General features: G+C 40.8%; 1 protein-coding gene across 1 annotated transcript in view; it reads left to right on the forward strand.

Annotated features, from left to right (window-relative positions):
• The window catches only part of adgrg6 (adhesion G protein-coupled receptor G6), an 85981-nt gene that overhangs the window by 52930 nt on the left and 14854 nt on the right, over window positions 1-18197 (forward strand). The window contains exons 10-26 of the mRNA XM_079571866.1: window positions 1683-1751; window positions 2259-2336; window positions 7886-7974; window positions 8842-8894; window positions 8966-9001; window positions 9081-9226; window positions 10061-10172; window positions 10279-10367; window positions 10498-10562; window positions 10682-10818; window positions 11869-12034; window positions 12712-12858; window positions 12943-13059; window positions 13214-13268; window positions 13722-13828; window positions 15094-15221; window positions 16181-16449. Of these exons, the coding sequence (XP_079427992.1) occupies window positions 1683-1751; window positions 2259-2336; window positions 7886-7974; window positions 8842-8894; window positions 8966-9001; window positions 9081-9226; window positions 10061-10172; window positions 10279-10367; window positions 10498-10562; window positions 10682-10818; window positions 11869-12034; window positions 12712-12858; window positions 12943-13059; window positions 13214-13268; window positions 13722-13828; window positions 15094-15221; window positions 16181-16449 (1863 nt within the window). The remainder of the gene's footprint in view (window positions 1-1682; window positions 1752-2258; window positions 2337-7885; window positions 7975-8841; window positions 8895-8965; window positions 9002-9080; window positions 9227-10060; window positions 10173-10278; window positions 10368-10497; window positions 10563-10681; window positions 10819-11868; window positions 12035-12711; window positions 12859-12942; window positions 13060-13213; window positions 13269-13721; window positions 13829-15093; window positions 15222-16180; window positions 16450-18197) is intronic.

Genomic DNA, 18197 nt, shown 5'->3' on the forward strand with positions numbered 1-18197 from the left:
ACTCATATATTCACTATCCCTCCTTTGTTGATGTCCAAACCATTTCAACTTGCTCTGTTGCTTCCAGTCACAATGGATCTTACTATCTTTTCCTATTATAGCGCAATAAATACTTTCCGGGAAAATATTGTTTTGCTTTGTCACAAACACTTTCTTTTACACCCTTGATACACTGTACCTGCCAAATGTAGTACATTATAATGTGAAGTGTATTTGAATCTGTAGTGACTTGTACCTATGTGTTACATACACAATGGAATAATACGCATTAGTACTTTGGAGGTACATACTGTCATAAGACTCAAGACCCTAACTCTAAGCTTTAGGGTCTTATGTCTTGTTTCATTATGTACCTCCAAAGTACTGAGACACATTATTCCATTGTGTATGTACTACATAGGTACAAGTTATTACAGATTGTTACAAAGCAGATTACAATGTACTAAATGTAGTTTGGTACATTGTTTCAAGGTAATGCCAAATAAAGTGTGACCGTGTTTGTGACACTTGTAACAAATGTCACAAACATGTTTTATGACATTTTGTGTGTCTGTTTTTGTTTCATTGCTAACTTCTTTTGCTAACCAGCACTGACAACCACTACCATGAGTTCCACCACCCTGCCTGCTACCACCAGTGCTAACGTCACACCAAGCAATAATGCTAACAGCACTGCTATCCTCCAGCCTACCATTACTACTAGCAACCACACCATCATGACTGCTAGCGCCAATGCTACCACAGCTGCTGTGGCTAATGCTATCACCAGTGCCATCAACGCTACAGTCTATGCTTCTGCTTCACCCGCTAATACCACTGCAAATGGTAAGACCATACAGCATCCTCAAGGCTTGTAGATATTCTGTATTCAATGTCATATCAGTGGCACTGTACACAAACACACACAAACTAAACTATATGTTTTGTAATCCTTTAATATATGGTTTTGTCACATTACAGTAGCCAAAACATGCATTGATTTTGAGTGGATAAGGGAGGCTAGGCTTATCATCATGTAGATACTGCATACTAATGAATCATATTGTTGGAGGTGAGAAGCCATGAATGGAACGCTCTTTATGAATATGAATGTGCAGCCAGAGATATTTCAGCCGTGTAACCTTGAAAAAAGTTTCCGAAGAAATAGTATCATAATGTAGAGTACAGATGTCTTGCCTAGACGTTCCTGCGCTATAAACATTTAAGATTTTGGATCGCTTTGCTATCATCTTTGAAATAGGTTTTTAAGTGTTAATCAATTAATAAGCAAAGTTTATTTGTGGAGCATGATGAGTTACGAAAGGTGCTTCCCAGAAAGAAAATGTAGGCTACTCGAAATTACACGATGGCAAGTAAAATCCATGAAATATAAATGATCATTATAAAATTAAATGTATAGTGAATATGAATACCGAGGCTTTGATCCGAGTATTAAAATTAAGCAGCATAAGAAGAATGATGTTATGAAAATCAAGGCCTTCATCACCTTTAATTTTTGGCACAGATCATAATCTTTTCCCCGACAACAATGACTGTTTTTTATGGGTCTGTGTGGGTGGGAGGGAGGGTGTGGGGTTAATGGGGAAGTGTTGAAAAGTCTTGCAAGGTAAATTTTATTGGTATTATAGCTTTCCAGTAGCTTTTTCCTAACTCCATCATTAATGCTGTTTACCCTTTCTTAGCCCAACAGTCCTCCAGCACTTCACCGGCTTCAGCAACTAACTATCCATCTACTAACCCAGCCACGCATGGTAAGGACGAGCTGCTAAACTGTTGGACGTTTCACCCACAGTAGATCACATTACTTTAAAAAATATCTTCATGCTGCTTTTTATCATTTCATTGATTCTAAAAGATCTCTTTGAAAGCCTTGGTCGGATGTTTCAATAAGCAGGATGAATGTTGTTACCACTTATTATACTTATTACACTTGTAACATAATTATATATATATACTTTTTAACAAATGCTAGTCGATGAACAAGTTCCCCCTAAAACCCTGAATCCCGAACCCTGTATGACTTTACAGCTAGTCCTTATATACTACAGTATTTAGAGAGCAGAACAAGAAGAACACAAAAAACTCTAATGCAAGCATAAATAAATCTTAATCTTGTTTCAACTTTAGCATTCAGCACCTTCTTTGACTGAAACACTGCATGCTGCTACATTAGTCTCTCTCCCAGATCTAATCATCCCATCAGTCCTTCAGCTTTCTCCTGTAGTTTTTCCAAATAATCCACTGTTTTTATTTTCCAGGAACAACCTCCCCACAGCTGTTAATCACTACTAACCCAACAGCCACTAACTTAGCTGCCACTTCTGCTCCCTCTTGGGGTAAGGCACAGCGTAGTTTCGATGCAAGTTTGGGTTTTATATTGCCATTTTTCACTACCGTTTACCTTTCAGCTTCAAGTTTATTCAGATCTGGTGCTTTGATTCCTTCTTTACATAGTATTTCTCAGCGGGGACTTGATTTCTTGGGACCTCTTACTTACTTGTCTAACTTACCTTATTGCCATTAGACTTTATTAAACAATTCAATCAATTGACCAGAACTCAACTAGCATAGATAAAAATCAACCTCCTTTTAAAGGTATTGTTTTGAAAGACAACCGAAAAGTAGACATTTTAACATATTCATTCCCTGTGTAAGTGATAAATTATGTGCATTGGTAATTGTTGTGTATTTTGTTGTTGCTTTTTCACCTCATTGGCCTTTGCCACTTCTCTATTTTGGTGACAGTAAAGAAGACTGCAGTATCATCACAAATCAAAATCTCCAACTATCTGGTCAAAGGATCTTCAAAAATGACTTCCCAAACACCAACTTCTAAGTTACACATTGTGAAACGGAGACATCTTTTTCCATCATACCCTTCATCCTCCTCCGAAGCTCCCACCAGTTTTGTGAGATCTTTGAAAACAAAGTTATTGACTGTAAATCGACCTCCAAGATTGGTCCGGAGTCTCTCAAGCCACTCCCATCAGCCCAGATTCTCACCCCCGACCGTGAGGCCTCCTGCTCAGACGCCGCCTCCATGGTCTCGGCCCCGAAGGCAGCGGAGCTCCAAAACGTCTCTCGGGTACATCTCTACTCCACTGATATCACAAGGAAGAAAACGACCAACCGGATCAAGGCGACCGATTTTCAGGACATCACCGAGACCGCTCACGGTTCACGTCACTAAACCTCCGGGTGAATTCACAACAACGCCTAAACCGAAATATGCCACAAAGTTTACAACCCCACAGAGAAGATATACGACAAGAGCTCCTTATTTCACAAAGCAATTCCCAAACCAGCCAGCCAATGGAAGTTATCCTTCAACCACAGCAATAGTAACGGATAGGGGCACTTCAAAAACAACTAAAAGTAAGGACCAAAATAGAAATATTACAACTATAAAACCTAACCTTACAACTTTCCGTATGCTAACACAGAATGCTAATCCAAGAACAAGTCCAAAACCTTTACTCGATATCTTTAAAAGTACAACTGCTAATGCTACCACCACCACTGCAAGAATTACTTCCATGCCTGGATTACATGCAAGTAAAGTAACTCAAAATAGCAGAAAGCTTAGACCTACAACCAGTACAGGAATCTCAACATTTACTAAAACTACTAACCTTCCTGCTTTTACTACTATGACCCAAAAACGGGTTGCCCAAAATCCCAAAAGTGATGCACATGTATCTAAAAATTCCCAAGAACATACCTCTACTGCTAGCCCTACACGTCTGCCAAACTTAGAAATAAACACTAAGGTTTTAAACATCTCTGCTCCTAGTTTGGCATCATCATCATCACAGTCATCTCTCAGCAACAGAAAGAACAAGCAAAGATGGTCGCCTGTTAGCATAATTAGCCATGTTAACCAATCAGTGGCTACCAATAACTGGACTGACCCCATAGAGCCCCCTATAATTGAATACGCATCCGGACGTGAACCATTTGTGTATGATTTGGGAAATTTCAGTGATGCTGGTGATGTTTTTAGCCTGTACAATTTTGACTATTCTTTAGGAGAGCCGCCCAATGTTGAAGTGCAACCTTTTCCTGTTCAAGATACGGCGGCAAAACAAGAGAATCAAAGTCAAAACATGGATGAAACAACTATACAGGAAAAGATTGAAGAACCGATGTCTTTGATAAATCCCACTCCAACTTTACCTGCAAGGTCGTCGACGGCTACGACAGACAGTGCTAGCTTCAATGTACATGACTTTTCTCCACCGTTGTTGCGCTCAAGCTCCCATCTTCCAATAATAATCCCATCCCCTATTGCAACAGAGAGCTCCACACAGCACCCCAGGTCCGCTCCACCGAATCTTTTAGCCCCTCCAGACACCATAGATCGAATTGAGGCGCATTCAGGACCCCCTGTAATCAGACATGACGCTGCTGAAGGGTTTACACAAAGGCCCTCCGAAGCGAATTCATCGCTGCACGTTTTTTCCAAAGCACTTGAGCCAGTACAATCTTCAACATTGCCTTTTCACGCTCGCCCCAATGCGACGCCAATACTTTCCTTGCTTCCGCCGCGTGTGCCTTCAGTTTCCACAGAACTCACCAATCTTTCCCTAATCTCCCGAGCGCTTGATCCAACTCAGCTTTCCCATATTGATTTTGCGCACAATGCCTTATCTGATAGAGATAGCTTGCTCCCCCCGATGCCTTTGTTGCCATCTGTTCCTGCACTGTGGAGTCTTCAAAGCACACAAACAGACCATTCTCAATCCCATGCCACAGCTAAACAACCCGTTGACCAGATCGTCCCATCTTTTCCAGCTCAAAGTCGACTTTCCCCCTCACCCACTACACCGCGCTTTCTCAGTTCTCCCTTATCAAATATTTTACAACCCTCCTCCAGCACTTTGTCAGTTTTACACGGCCCCACAGAGAGGCATTCAAGTAGCGCGTACCCCCCTTCGGATGACAGAGCACATGATTTTGGCCATAAGCTCGCTACGACTTCTCTGCCAAAAAATTGGGACTGGAGTGAGCGCTTGGATAGTGATCGAAAAGCCTCTTTAAACTTTGCTTCTCCGTCGCCTCTTTCTGGTACATCCAGCATTCTGTACGCGACTGCACATTTATTTTTCCCGCATCCCGACAGCTCGTCACTCACTCCTTCCCACATTGCGCTGACAGGGCAGACTCCTGCGCTGCCAGAGAAGTCAGAAAGTAGAGAGACTGCATTGCGAGATGCATCTAATCCTGCAAAATTGTTACCCAATACGCAGATTAGCTTGACATTTGATAGAGACTTATTGAGATTGTTTCCCACTGCTTCTCAATCATTCCCCACTCTCGGAGCTCTAGCCACTCCGACGCCGAATTTGTTGAATCCCTTTGTGGACAGTAGCACCCTTTTCAGCTCTGCAAGTTCCCAGAGCGCTTTAGGGCAAGATTATGCACACATTTTATACCATACATTACACCTCGCACCAACTTTGACTAATTTCCCTTCAAGTTTCAAAGCAGATACACCCGTTACCAGCAACAGTCAGACACTTTTTCATCCAGCTGCGCCTATGCATTTTCCTACTCCCTCTACCCTCCTTCCACCAATCGCTGCTTCCTCTTTTCATGCAACGCTTACCGAGCAATCTAGTTCAAGTATCTCTGGCTTGTTGTCACCCACTCCCAAATCTTCTGAATTCCTGCAACCCACGTTAGCGGTAATCCAGCCATTCCAATCTATGCCAAACCATAATGGCACTGAGCTTTTGAGGGAGCACAATTTGACAAGTAGCCAATCAAAATTTGACGAGCAAGCGTTCAGAGTCCACGGTGACAAAATGGAAAAGCCTGAGGCCCCGTCTAATAAAGTGGAATCAGATGGGAATGGGGAATCTCCACCAATCAGCGTTGAAGGAGCGAGTTCGTCAAGCCCCGTGCCTACTAAATCGTCAATTATCGCCACAAAGAAACAGATCTCTCCTGTGTTTGACATTGCAGACATTGCTCCAAAAATCCACTCACTGGAAAGATCAGAAGAAGAGTTAGCGTCTGCTTTAGAGGAAAGTCATAACCATACAGATGGGCTACAAATGGACTATGTTTTGAATGCTGAAAAGGCCTCAACATTTTCTCCAAGACCTACTTTTACAAAACCCGGTCCGCTTTATCATGACCTCCCACTAGTTTATGGCCTAAATTTGCCCCCTTTAAGTGCAACCTCCACACCACACACTGTTTCGAATATCAATGGCCCAGATCAAGAGCGCATGCCGGGGATGGAGGACATCCCCCCTACTGGGGCCACCGCTGTTTTGACATACAATGCAACCAAAGCAAGAAATGTTTCGGAAAACGTTGGGATGTTGACAGGAAGCAAAATAGGCCTGGATCCAGCTGCAAATGGCCGGAATATTTCTAAAGCTATTGCAAGATTTGACAATACAGGAACCTCTGAGGAAGCGAGCAGCAGTGAGGAAAAAGTGGTTGAACTATCACAACGTTTCACGACCACAAAAAGGCCATTGTCGAGCCAGAAAATAGTTAGCGATGACGAAATGAAAAAGGCCACATCAAATCCTTCCAAAGTTACAAGCACGAAGTCGAAAATGCCTTGCCAATGTAACCGTCATTTTACCTGTGTGTGTGGACTGACCCCGGGGAACAGTATGTGATGAAGTCACACCAACGTAGATGTAGAAACTCGACTTTTAGGATGTAGAGCAAATCAAAGTAGTGCCATAGACGGTATTCAGTTTTAGAGTCTTCAACTTATATAGTTCAGTTCAATTTATTCGGTCAAAATTATGACAAAAGATTTACATTCAGTTAAGTATACTCCTTCATAACATTACATACAAAATGACTGAAAAGGTATAGGCTGGAGCTAATGCTTATTTTGCCTAACCTTGTTTTTTTGTTTGTTTGTTTTTTAAACTTACAGCACATGTTTTTGTTAAACTTTCTAACATAACATCAGACATTCAAAAGGATTTTATTTTATTTATATTATATATATATTATATTATTTATAACTTGCAAATCACCTGTGTCAAGTAGCGCTGCACAAATACCTGATTGCAATCAAATCACAATTTAAATGGTTGCAATTAGAAAATCACTTTTTTTTCAAATGGTCTTTTTCTCTTTTAACTCAACTGCACCAAAGACTTTAAGACTGAATACACATCATATGATTTTTAAGGTGAAAGGGGTAATCGACAACAATGTAGCTCAAATTCATAACCACTCTGATAGTTTTTTAGTACACACTGTTAAAATGTATAATCAGTTCCTCTTGGTTTGGGGTCATAACTACTAACATCCATTCCATTGCAGTCACTTGTAGTTTTTCGACAAATTATTTTTACGTGTGCTTTTTGATGCCATCTTTTCTACTTTACTTAAGTCCTTTTGCTTATACTATTAAACAGAACATTTATTTTGTGTGTGTTTTTCAGCCTTACATCTTTGTCCTTATGTAGTTTTGATGGAACAACTTTTTTTCCTCAAATGATTTTCCATCCTGTATCTGCAGCAGCATCTTCTATCAAGATATACCTGATTTTGAATGAACTGTAGTGAGCTTGTAGCGACATCTAGTGAGCAACCAGGCACATAGCAGGAGGAAAGGGATGCGCCACACTGTATTTGACCATCCAAACTCTAAGCATATTTATTTCTTGTCAAACACTAAATAGCACTAAGTAGGATGTAATTTTACTATTCTTTGTTTGTGTTCCAAAAAAACGTAGCAACTAATCAGCAATGACAAATTTGAATGAACCAAACAGGCCTTTAATGTTTGAATTAACAGCACAAAGGTCTCCAGCTGAACTCCTGCCATGTGTCAAGCTCTCTATCGTCTGCAGTAGTATCAAATCCAGACTATTGATTATGTGAATATTATGCTCCACAGACAGTTTGTTCTACCGCGTGGCGTTTGTGGTGGAGGACAGCACTCTGACCATGTCCCAGGCTGACGTCGAGGAGGCTGTGGTCATCTGGGTTAGTCACGAAAGCAGCCATTTTAGATTCATCACTGGAGATGGTTATAGGACCCACCACTGTGATCTTTATGCTAATGTGGGTTGGCAATCTCTAGAAGCAAGGAGGGAGCAGCATTGTCTGCTGTTTATTTATAAAGCTCTTCTTGGTGTCCTTCCTGATTATTTGTTTAATCTTATAAATGTCAGGTCAGATGCTGACCAGCTGAGGTCTCAGGACATTTTGACTCTCGAGTCTCACCGTGTAAAGACAGAATGGGGAAATAAGGCCTTTTGCTACTTGGCACCAAATGTCTGGGATGAGGCACAGAAAACCTTTTATGTGGATAATCTCATGACCTTCCATCAGTAGTATATGGACCCATGGAGTATCCTCCATGGGTCTGCTCTTGTTTTTAAGTTTTACACATTTTCTTAGTATTGTGTTGTAGTCTAATCGTTCCACTGTTGTCTTATTGTTAACTGTTATTTACCTTGTATGTTTTAACAGGTCTCTCTTGCAAATGAGACATTGAGTCTCAAGAGACCACCTGTATAAATAAAGAATAATATGAGAGGTTAGCACGGTGCCATTACTTTCGATCACAGTGGTCTCTACAATGCTCCAGGATCAATTGTTTTGTAGATTTTCTAGTCCATTAATAGAGAAAACCTTCCGAACAATTGATCCTGGGGCGTCCATAAGCCTACTGTGATGGAAAGTAAAGGTTCCATGGCCGCTGGGTCATTACAAGGTCAAATACGCACACATGTCAGCTTTTTTTTTTCCACATAAAAGTTGCATAATGCACCTTTAAGAAACCTACACATTTCACAGTGTGTTTACTTGCACAAACGCCCTATAAATAAAAGCTTTATTTTTCCACAGTTAAACCAGACATTTCAAAACTGGACCCTGTCTGTCACTGTGGACTTTATAAGGTAATGTAACTGGACTTGCCGCTTTATAACTCACAGTATTCAATAGCATTGTCTGCAATCCTCTCTCGCAGTGTGCAGTCTGGCTCAGCTAACAACGGAGTCATGAGGTAAAACTCACTAAACTGCGCTTAATTTCATTGTGAGACCAGCTGAACTCATCTGTTTTCTGTGTTTGATTATGAAAAGTTACCAGTGCCAGGCGCTGCTGGTTCACTACTTCACCACAAACGAGAGTCTGGGAGAAGCAGCTAAAGCTCGCCTGTCCAAAAGCCAGGCTCAGCTGGGCACAGGACTTCGCATCCAGGCAGGCTCCATCAGTGTCACACTAATAGGTACTACTGTGTAATCAACAAATACTATGTTGCTAAAAACAAAATAGAAATATCAAAGTTGCTGATGACCATAAATTTACAATACAAACGTTCAAATCAACTATGAAAAGTTTTTGTTTTTCCATTACTGGTGCCAAATTATGGAACGATTTAAGCTCAGATCTAAAACTGTGCTCAAGCATGAATCAGTTTAAGAAGAAATATAAAGAAAACATTTTTTTTTTGAAATATGAGACAACAGAACTTACAGATTACAAGTGATTCGTCTCATGTATGTGCCTTGTTACTGTTGCTATTTAGCAATTTTCTTTTGAGTTTTGAGTAATTATGTAGGAACAGGAAAATGATGTTATCAATCTGTTTTTGAAATAGGGGGTGGGGTTAAATAAGTTTAACTTCTCCTCGCTCCTTTTTGGACATGTGCATTTGTATTTGGCTTTTCAAGGAAACTGGCAAGTCTGCTTTTGTCTTTTTGATTTGTAATAGCCTTTATGTTTAAAATTTTGTAAAGGTGTGTTGTGTTGCTCACATGTTCAAAATAAAATAACGAACGAACGAAAGAAAGTGCTCAGAAATGTTGTGTGAGGTGCTTTTTGGTATATTGGCTATATTAGCGAGTACACATCGGAAAGACTAACACCCAGCGCTAGGTTTTATAGATTTTCTTTGGTGGTACTTGGTGTGAAATGTTATTGATCCATAGACTTAATTGTCAGTATTAATTTTAGTTTTTACCAAGAACGCTTTTCTGTTCATTTATTTAGTTACTTCCTTCTTTTCCACTCAGAAAAAACAACATACAACATCTTAACATGATTTTATTGTTGTCTACAGAGAACTGTCCAGAGGAGGTGTCCGTTCACTATCGCTGGCCTGAGTCTCGGCCCACTGTGAGCCACACACTTCCCTGCTTCCCCAACAAAGACAGCAGTGCCTCCAGGACATGGTAAAAAGAAAGAAAAGCCAAGAAAGAGAGAGAAATGTTTATGCGATGTTTACAAAAGAAGTACAAACTGTGCCTTTATAGATGTGTGTCTTTGTCTGTTGTCCAGTCTGATTAATCCTCAGAACTTCACGTCTCACTGGTCGACTCCAGACACAAGTAACTGCACCGTCATCAATGACATCCAGGTATCCGCAGGTAAGAACCATCACTGAGCTCTCATTTGAATAGGCTCAAACTAAAAATCATCACAGCATTTATTACAGCGCATTTCCTTTCCAGAAAGGCACATGTATTGTGGTGTAATATGTTTATTTTTAACATGCAGAAAATGCAGCCGAAGTGGCGGACCAGCTTGTTGTCATTACCAACAATGAACTATCTCAAGAAGAGGTGAGAAATCAATCTGTGGGTGCATGAAAAGTGTGTGTCTGTAGCAGCGGATTTAATTAAGCTGAACACTTTCTCTCGCACCAACACTTCATCAATGTGTCTTCTTGATCTGATTGTAGGTGTCCCAAGTGGTGACCAAAGTGAAGGAACTGGTGAACGTGGCCAAAATCAACACGTCTTTGGCTCACACTGTGGTCACGATTATCTCTAATGTGATGAAGCGCCCAGAGACCACGCTGGCCGCGACGTCTGAGACGTAAATTATAGCCCTCAATAATTATGTTTTATAGCAGTGTTAGCTTTGTCGCATACGTTATTTTGTGAGGTTATTTGGGGGGAGATGTCTTTTTTTCTTCCGTACAAAAACTAAACGGCTAATTAATAATGACTGTCCAAATGCAGGTACAAGATAAGATAATGGAGAAATGTACTTATTTACAGTATTACAAGGTGCTACAGGGATCTTACCAACTTCTGTATAATGCATTTCTTCTCTCTTAAAGCTACACCGCACAACATTTGACCCAATAAATAGAATAAAATACAAGCATTTATTTCAATACAGATATTTCTATATTTGAAAAATGCCTAAAAAATGAACAAACAAATGTATGTTTGCTGTGACCGACTCACCTCTCCTAAGCTCGCACTGGAACTTTACTGGGGGCCGGGACGTCTCGAGCTCGGAAATTTTGAAATTTATATAGATTTAGTCCTCATCCAAATCCATTATTATATTCCCCACTGCATAAATATAATTTTCTGATCATTAAGAGTGTGGTTGGTATTGCAGGCAACAATATACTGTAATCCAAAATGTTATACAGGGTACCTTTTAAGAGTCATATTATGCAGAGCTAGCTGTCTAAAATGTCTGGTCATTTTTATTTTTATTTACAAAAAAATGGCTACTTAAATTAAATTAAATATTTTAGAAACAAATAAACACTATTTAACAGTAGTGAGAGGTTACTCTGAAATGCTAAAACTCCCATTACTGAAGTACTGAATACAGACAAGATACAACTAAACAATGTTAGTCTAAATATGTCTATTTTATCTCAGAAGATGAAGATGAAGTCCTTAGTAAAACACAGTTTTAGAGAGGATGAATATGGCATCCTGCATCTCCCCGTGAGCGTTTGTCAAATAACAAACCACTGAAAACTATGTTCTTAATTTTCATCATGTCAAAGCAGCTAAAAGACAAAGGCAAAACGGAAAAGTAAAGAGAAGCTGTTAAATAATAAGCTAATAATATCCATTCCAGTGTTGATTGTAAATGTATGTTCTTATTTATTTTCAGAGCTCTGAAAGCAGTGGATAAACTGGCACAGAAGATCGAGTTTGAGGGAGACACTGTCAGCATCACGTCCAAACACTTGGCTGTGGGCGTCTCTGCTCTGAACACCACCGTGTTTAAAGGCACCCGCTTCAGCGCCTTCCTCCCGCCCAACGCCTCACAGGCACAGGTACATCCACACAATCTGTCTGTTGCTTTTGCACGGTAGTACAGCGGTTAGCGCTCGTGCTTCACAGCTAAAAGGTCCGGGTTTGATTCGCACCAGGGACGGGGCCTTTCTGTATGGCGTTTGCATGTTCTCCTCATGTCTGCGTAGGTTTCCTCTACCACTAAAAACATGTACAATAGGTGAATCCTCCAACCAGGTGTTTCTGACCACCAGCCTGGCTCAACATCATGGAGATGGGTCCCCGAGCGCCGGCCCACGCTCACTGCTCCTACAGGTTACCCCAGCGGCACTGAGGATGGGTCAAATGCAGAGAATGAATTTCCCTACGGGGATTAATAAAATATAGCTTAACCTTAACGCCTCATTTGAAAGATAAGACCTTCAAAAATGTGTCTTTTTTCCTTGCATTTTGTCACTTTTTTCATGCTTTTGTGGCTCTTTTTTTGTTGTACTTTATCCCCGTTTTCGTCTCTATTTTGACGCTTTGTTCAAGAAGCTTTTAGATTTGGGTCATGCCAAACTGAAGAAAACGTGCTCAGTTCAGGTGGGGGTTAAGAGGTTGAGTCTACAAGTTAAGTTATTTAGGTTGACTTTTAGGGTGGCTTGGCTAGGGTGGCTTTTAGGGTGGCTTGTCTGACCAAACTCCTGAATCATTGCTCTAATGTTTCCCTCCTCAGATTGACTTCGTGTCGACCCGTTCCAACCCTTTAGCTCAGGTCATACTCCCGGCCTCTCTCCTCTCCAACGTCTCTCTGACCGAAGCCGAACGCAGCTCTCTGTCCCGGATCAACTTCATGTTCTTCTCCAGCACCAACCTCTTCCAGGTCAAGCGCGGCTGCCATTTAGAAATCACGACCACAACATGTGCAGGACTGTATGGCTGTAATCTTATTTTACTTCACATTTAGAGAGAGCAGGACGGCTTGGCTCTGAACAGTTACGTGGTTGCCAGCAGCGTTGGGAACTTCACCATCAGCAACTTGCAGGACCCAGTCAGGATCGAGATCGCTCATCTCACAGAACAGGTGAAGAACGTTTGCTCAGACAATAGACACCAAACAATGTCATGACGTTTTGAAGTATATGTGCCTTTCTTGTACTATTCACTTCCCTCATGATGCTTAAGGTCATGCTCTTATCTACTCCTGTATCACTCCATTTTTCTTGTGTAACTTTCAGGCGTTTGACCCGCTCAAGCCCCCGGTCTGCATGTTCTGGGACTTCGCTATGAAAGGTGAGTCAAGATCTCAGCTCATTACAATATCTCCAGGGAAGCATTTGCGAGAAACCATACTCCTCCAAGGGAAGAGGCGATTGTCCAACATAATTGCAGCTCCCCTCGATCAACGCCTTCTCCGTGAACACCTCAGTGGCCAGAGAGAAGTGATCTAGCAATCTCAAGATATTGATTGTCTGTTTGAAATGTTGAGTCAGTGAATTTGTTTAGATAGAAAGATCGAATGACCAACTCTTTTGCAAGGTTTGTTGAAAAGTCCCCTCTCCGCTGAATAAAATGTACAAAAGCCTGTTTGTTCTATTCTAGCAATTACTATTTCAACATCACAGTGCTGCATCAGATACACCGTACAAATGCAGAAGTGTAACATAGTGAGACACACTTTATTGCTGCGTTTTGGAATGACAATAGTTGGATGTCAGCTGTGGTTTGTTCCTGTGTGTCCACCAGATGGCACTGGAGGCTGGAACAGAGAGGGTTGCCAGGTCTCAACAGAATCCAGCAGCAACAAAACTGTCTGTCTTTGTGACCACCTCACTCACTTTGGCATCCTCATGGTAAGAAACAGCACTAATGATACAAAAATACTTTTTTATAAAGGTTCTAAAGTAAAAAGTAAAAAATTGGTTGCGTTTTAACCCATTTGTAAAAGCTCACTGACCCACAATGAGGATGGCTATTTGAGATTATTTGAGACTATTTGCAAATACTGTTTACTGGAATCTTCATGTTTTTGAAGCCGCACGTTTTTCTTTGAACCCTTGATTATTTTCTACAGCCAATACTTCAGTACTTTCACTTAAAGGAAAAGGCCACCGTTTTCCATGCTGAGATATGTTCTTACCTGAGCGTAGACAAGTTGATACGTACCTGTCTGGTCTTTGTGCGTACCCGTGGAAGAGCGTGGTAGCTTCCAACTTCACCCCATTTGGAGCTATAGGAATACATTGGGAGAGGCCAAATGCTAACAACATCTTTAGTCGTTTTGCGGGACTGAGGGCACGCTCAAAGACCAGACAGGTACATATCAACTCGTCTAAGCTCAGGTAAGAACATATCTCAGTATGGAAAAACTGTGACCCTTTAAGGCTGGGGTGCCTGATTTTTAATGTTCAAAATGGGACATTATTAGTTTTGGCCCAAACTCACAATCCCTGCTGCACACCAAAATTTTTCAAAGCAAATTAATTATTTGCACGTTTCACGCCCGTGTACAGCTTTGAGTGGCGGCAAAGTGAAGCAGGTGGGGCCAGGTTCCCCAGCTTTAAGTTAAAGTTTGACTGACTTTGATATTTATTTGAGTAGATCACTAGAACTAGATTATGACTGGAAATTCTCTCAAGGACTTTGAACACTACGGATGAGGAGTGAATGAATTATGCTACTGCTATAAGCACTGTATACGTCAGACTTCAGGTACAGTCTGTCTGTGCTTTTGTATCTGTCCCTATCAAATACACAAAATAAATAAATAGTTGTAACTTTTGAGAATCTGTGCTCTGTTGTTACATAATGCATTTTTAAAGCTGCAGTAATATTGGGCTTGTCCAGCTACTCTCCAGTGTCCACGAGCCGTTCTCCTCGAGGTCTTTCTGACTTCATGTTTCGTGCGAAATCGAACAAACTACTTAAGCTAATTGGTCAGGTTTTACGTTCAGGCTGAGTTCTTTGTTGGTTTTCTTTGATCACAACAAAAACATGTTGGCTTGTTTCTACATGAGCTCACATCGGATATAATTGATTTATTCACTTTTTACAGCAGTACTGAGCACAGACTTTAAAGACCACGTTTATTTATTGTCTCCCTATTGTTTCTCTGCAGGACATTTATGGGTCATCTGCGTACATAAACGAACGGAACACCAAGATCCTCACGTTCATAACTTACATCGGCTGTGGGATTTCGGCCATTTTTTCAGCGATTACTCTCCTCACGTATATCGCATTTGAGTAAGTCACACTATCTAGATGATTTAGTGAACCCACTCGGGGCAGCGTGTTAGAAATGTCTTCATCTAAAACGGCTTATGTTGATTAGAGGCTGATTTATTAACCTTGGGTAAGACACTTCGCCCATCTTCCGGTGTCTGTGTAGAATGAGAGTGTTTTGCACACATAATATTTGCTTCCACTTATCAATAAAAGCTAAAAGTCTGGCCATGAAGTTCAAGTTAGGTACATTTATTCTTGATTTTACCTTATGTACTCGGATCAGTCTTAGACATACAGTACAATGTATTGACTTTTGAAAATTTGGTATCATCATCACTCATAGTCAATGCTAGCGATCACAAACAAGAGAATATTTGGAGGCATTTTGCAACTGTCTTGAATACTGTGATAACAATTGTATTGTGAAACTTCACTTGACCTCTTTGATTATGTAGATTCCTTACAATTATGTATATGATAAAATGTGCTTGTCAACCTCTTTACCCCCACCTGAACCAAGCACATAGCTGCAGTTTGACTTTAACCAAATTTTAAAGCTTCTTGAAAAAAAGTGATGGAAAAAGTGATGAAAAAATGATGAAAATGTGACTGAAAAAGTGACAAAAAAGTAAGAAAAAAGCAATGAAACAAATTGTCAAAAACATGAGGAAAAAGATCAGTGTAGATGAGTTTTGTATTGTTCAGATGAGGCCTATTGGCTGAAACCTTTTAGATTTTGGTAAAGCTGAAGAAGAGAAAATGCAGTTCAGTTAAGGCGGGGGTTAAGAGGTTAATCTGCATTAAAATGATAAGACAGGCAAAACAAAGCTACATTTATGTCAGGAGGATCAGTACTAAATTCGGTAATTCAGTTATTTGATGTTTTAGTTTTCGACTGTGTAAGGGGAGAAATGTAATTGTAATTATTAATTAGTGCTGTCCTATTCGTTGCTCACCCATCTCCTTCTCTCCTTCAGGAAACTCCGCCGCGATTACCCCTCCAAGATCCTCATGAACCTGAGCACGTCCCTCCTCTGCCTGAATCTGACCTTCCTATTGGACGGTTGGCTGGCCAGTCTGAGCTCTGATTGGCTGTGTGTGTCTGTGGCCGTGTTCCTTCACTACTTCCTGCTGACGTCGTTCACCTGGATGGGCCTCGAGTCGATCCACATGTACATCGCCCTGGTCAAAGTCTTCAACACCTACATCCGCAGATACATCCTCAAGTTCTGCATCGTCGGATGGGGTCAGTGCTGCGAAAACAAAACACTATGAGGCTGTTTCCTCCTGGGACACCACTGACAGGAGAATTATGTTTTTAACCACGCTGTTTTTTGTTGCATGGAGCTTCAATGTTTTAGCTTTGGGCTTTGATTGACAGGTCTAGGATCCAAACTGTCAAATGTAGCTCAGTCAGTTCAGCTCAGCTTCCGGAAGTTATCAAGAGTTATCAATGTTTATCAAGCGTCGTTTGCCCACAATTGCCCCCACCTTCACCGAGCGCATTTTCTCCAGTTCAGCCGACCCACACCCAAATCTAAAAGGTTCTTGACTGGAAAGCTATAATAGGCCAGTCTCATTTGAAAGCTAAGACCTAGAAAACTGATCTAAACAAATCATTTTCCTTGCGCTTTCATTTTCCATAGTTTTTTTTTTGTCTGGATTTTTTTGTCACGTCTTCCATCGCTTTTTGGCATTTATTTGTAGCTTTTTTTGGGTCATTTTTTTTTTTTACTTTTTGTTGCTCTTTTGTGGCTTTTTTGTAGCATTTTTGTCACATTTTTGCCACTTTTTCCATCGCTTTTTTTGTCACATTTTTATCACTTTACCAACTAAATTTAGTTTGTAATGTGTTCTGTAACAAGCTGTAATAATTTGTATCTATGCAGTACATAAAAAATGGAACAATGTGTATTAGTACTTTGGAGGTACAAAATGTAATAAGGCAAAAGACCCTTAGCGTTAGGACTTAAGGTTAGGTTTAGGGTCTTATGTCTTATAACATGTGTACATGTGCACATATGTACCGCCAAAACACTAATACACATTACTCCATTATGTATGTAACCTGTAGGTACAAGTTACTACAGTCTTACATAGCACATTACATTGTACTTAATGTGGCAGGTACACTGTAGTAGTGTAAAGTTAATTTTTTTGTGACTTTTTGTTGCTTTTTTGTTGTTGTTGTTGTTGCGCTTTTATCCTTGTTTTTGTCTCACTTTTTTGTCGCAATTTTGACACGTTTTTCAAGAAGCTTTTAGATTTGGGTAATGACAAATTGGAGAAGATGGTTCAGGTGAGGGTTAAAGGAATAGGCCACCGTTTTTCCATACTGAGATATGTTCTTACCTTAGCTTTGACGAGTTCTTTAGGACCTGTCTGATCTTCCCCCGTGCCTTCAGTCACGTAAACACAGCGCAGACGGCGTTAGCATTTAGCCTCTCCCCCTCTCCACTATAGCTCCAAAACAGGTCAAGATAGAAACTACCAAGCTCTTCCACGTTTTCCCTATTTAAATATGGTTACGTGAAGTGTTCCACTACAAAGTATAATTACAAAATTAAACAATGTGGATTTTCTAAGCGGATAAAAGGGGGGACTATATTGCAAGGCGTAATCACACCAGGAGTAGTTCGAAATCCGCGCAGTAATCTTTACTTTACTGTGCGGATGCCAAATTACTCCTGGTATTATTACGCCTTACAATATAGTTCCCCCTTTTATCCGCTTAGAAAATCCACATTGTTTAATTTTGTGCAATTATACTTTGTAGTCCCCTCCTAGAACCGCCACCTTAGCGTGGTGGAGGGGTTTGAGCACCCGAAGGATCCTGGGAGCTCTGTTGTCGGGGCTTCGTGCCCCTGGTAGGGTCTCCCATGGCAAACAGGTCCTATGGTGACGGGTCAGACAAAGAGCGGTTCAGAAGCCCCTTATGAGAGACCAACCGGCCCGGTTAAATTGTGAGGCCGTCCTTCTGTGGACCCACCACCT

Source organism: Gobius niger (assembly GCF_951799975.1).
Source record: "Gobius niger genome assembly, chromosome: 15".
NCBI lineage: Eukaryota > Metazoa > Chordata > Actinopteri > Gobiiformes > Gobiidae > Gobius > Gobius niger.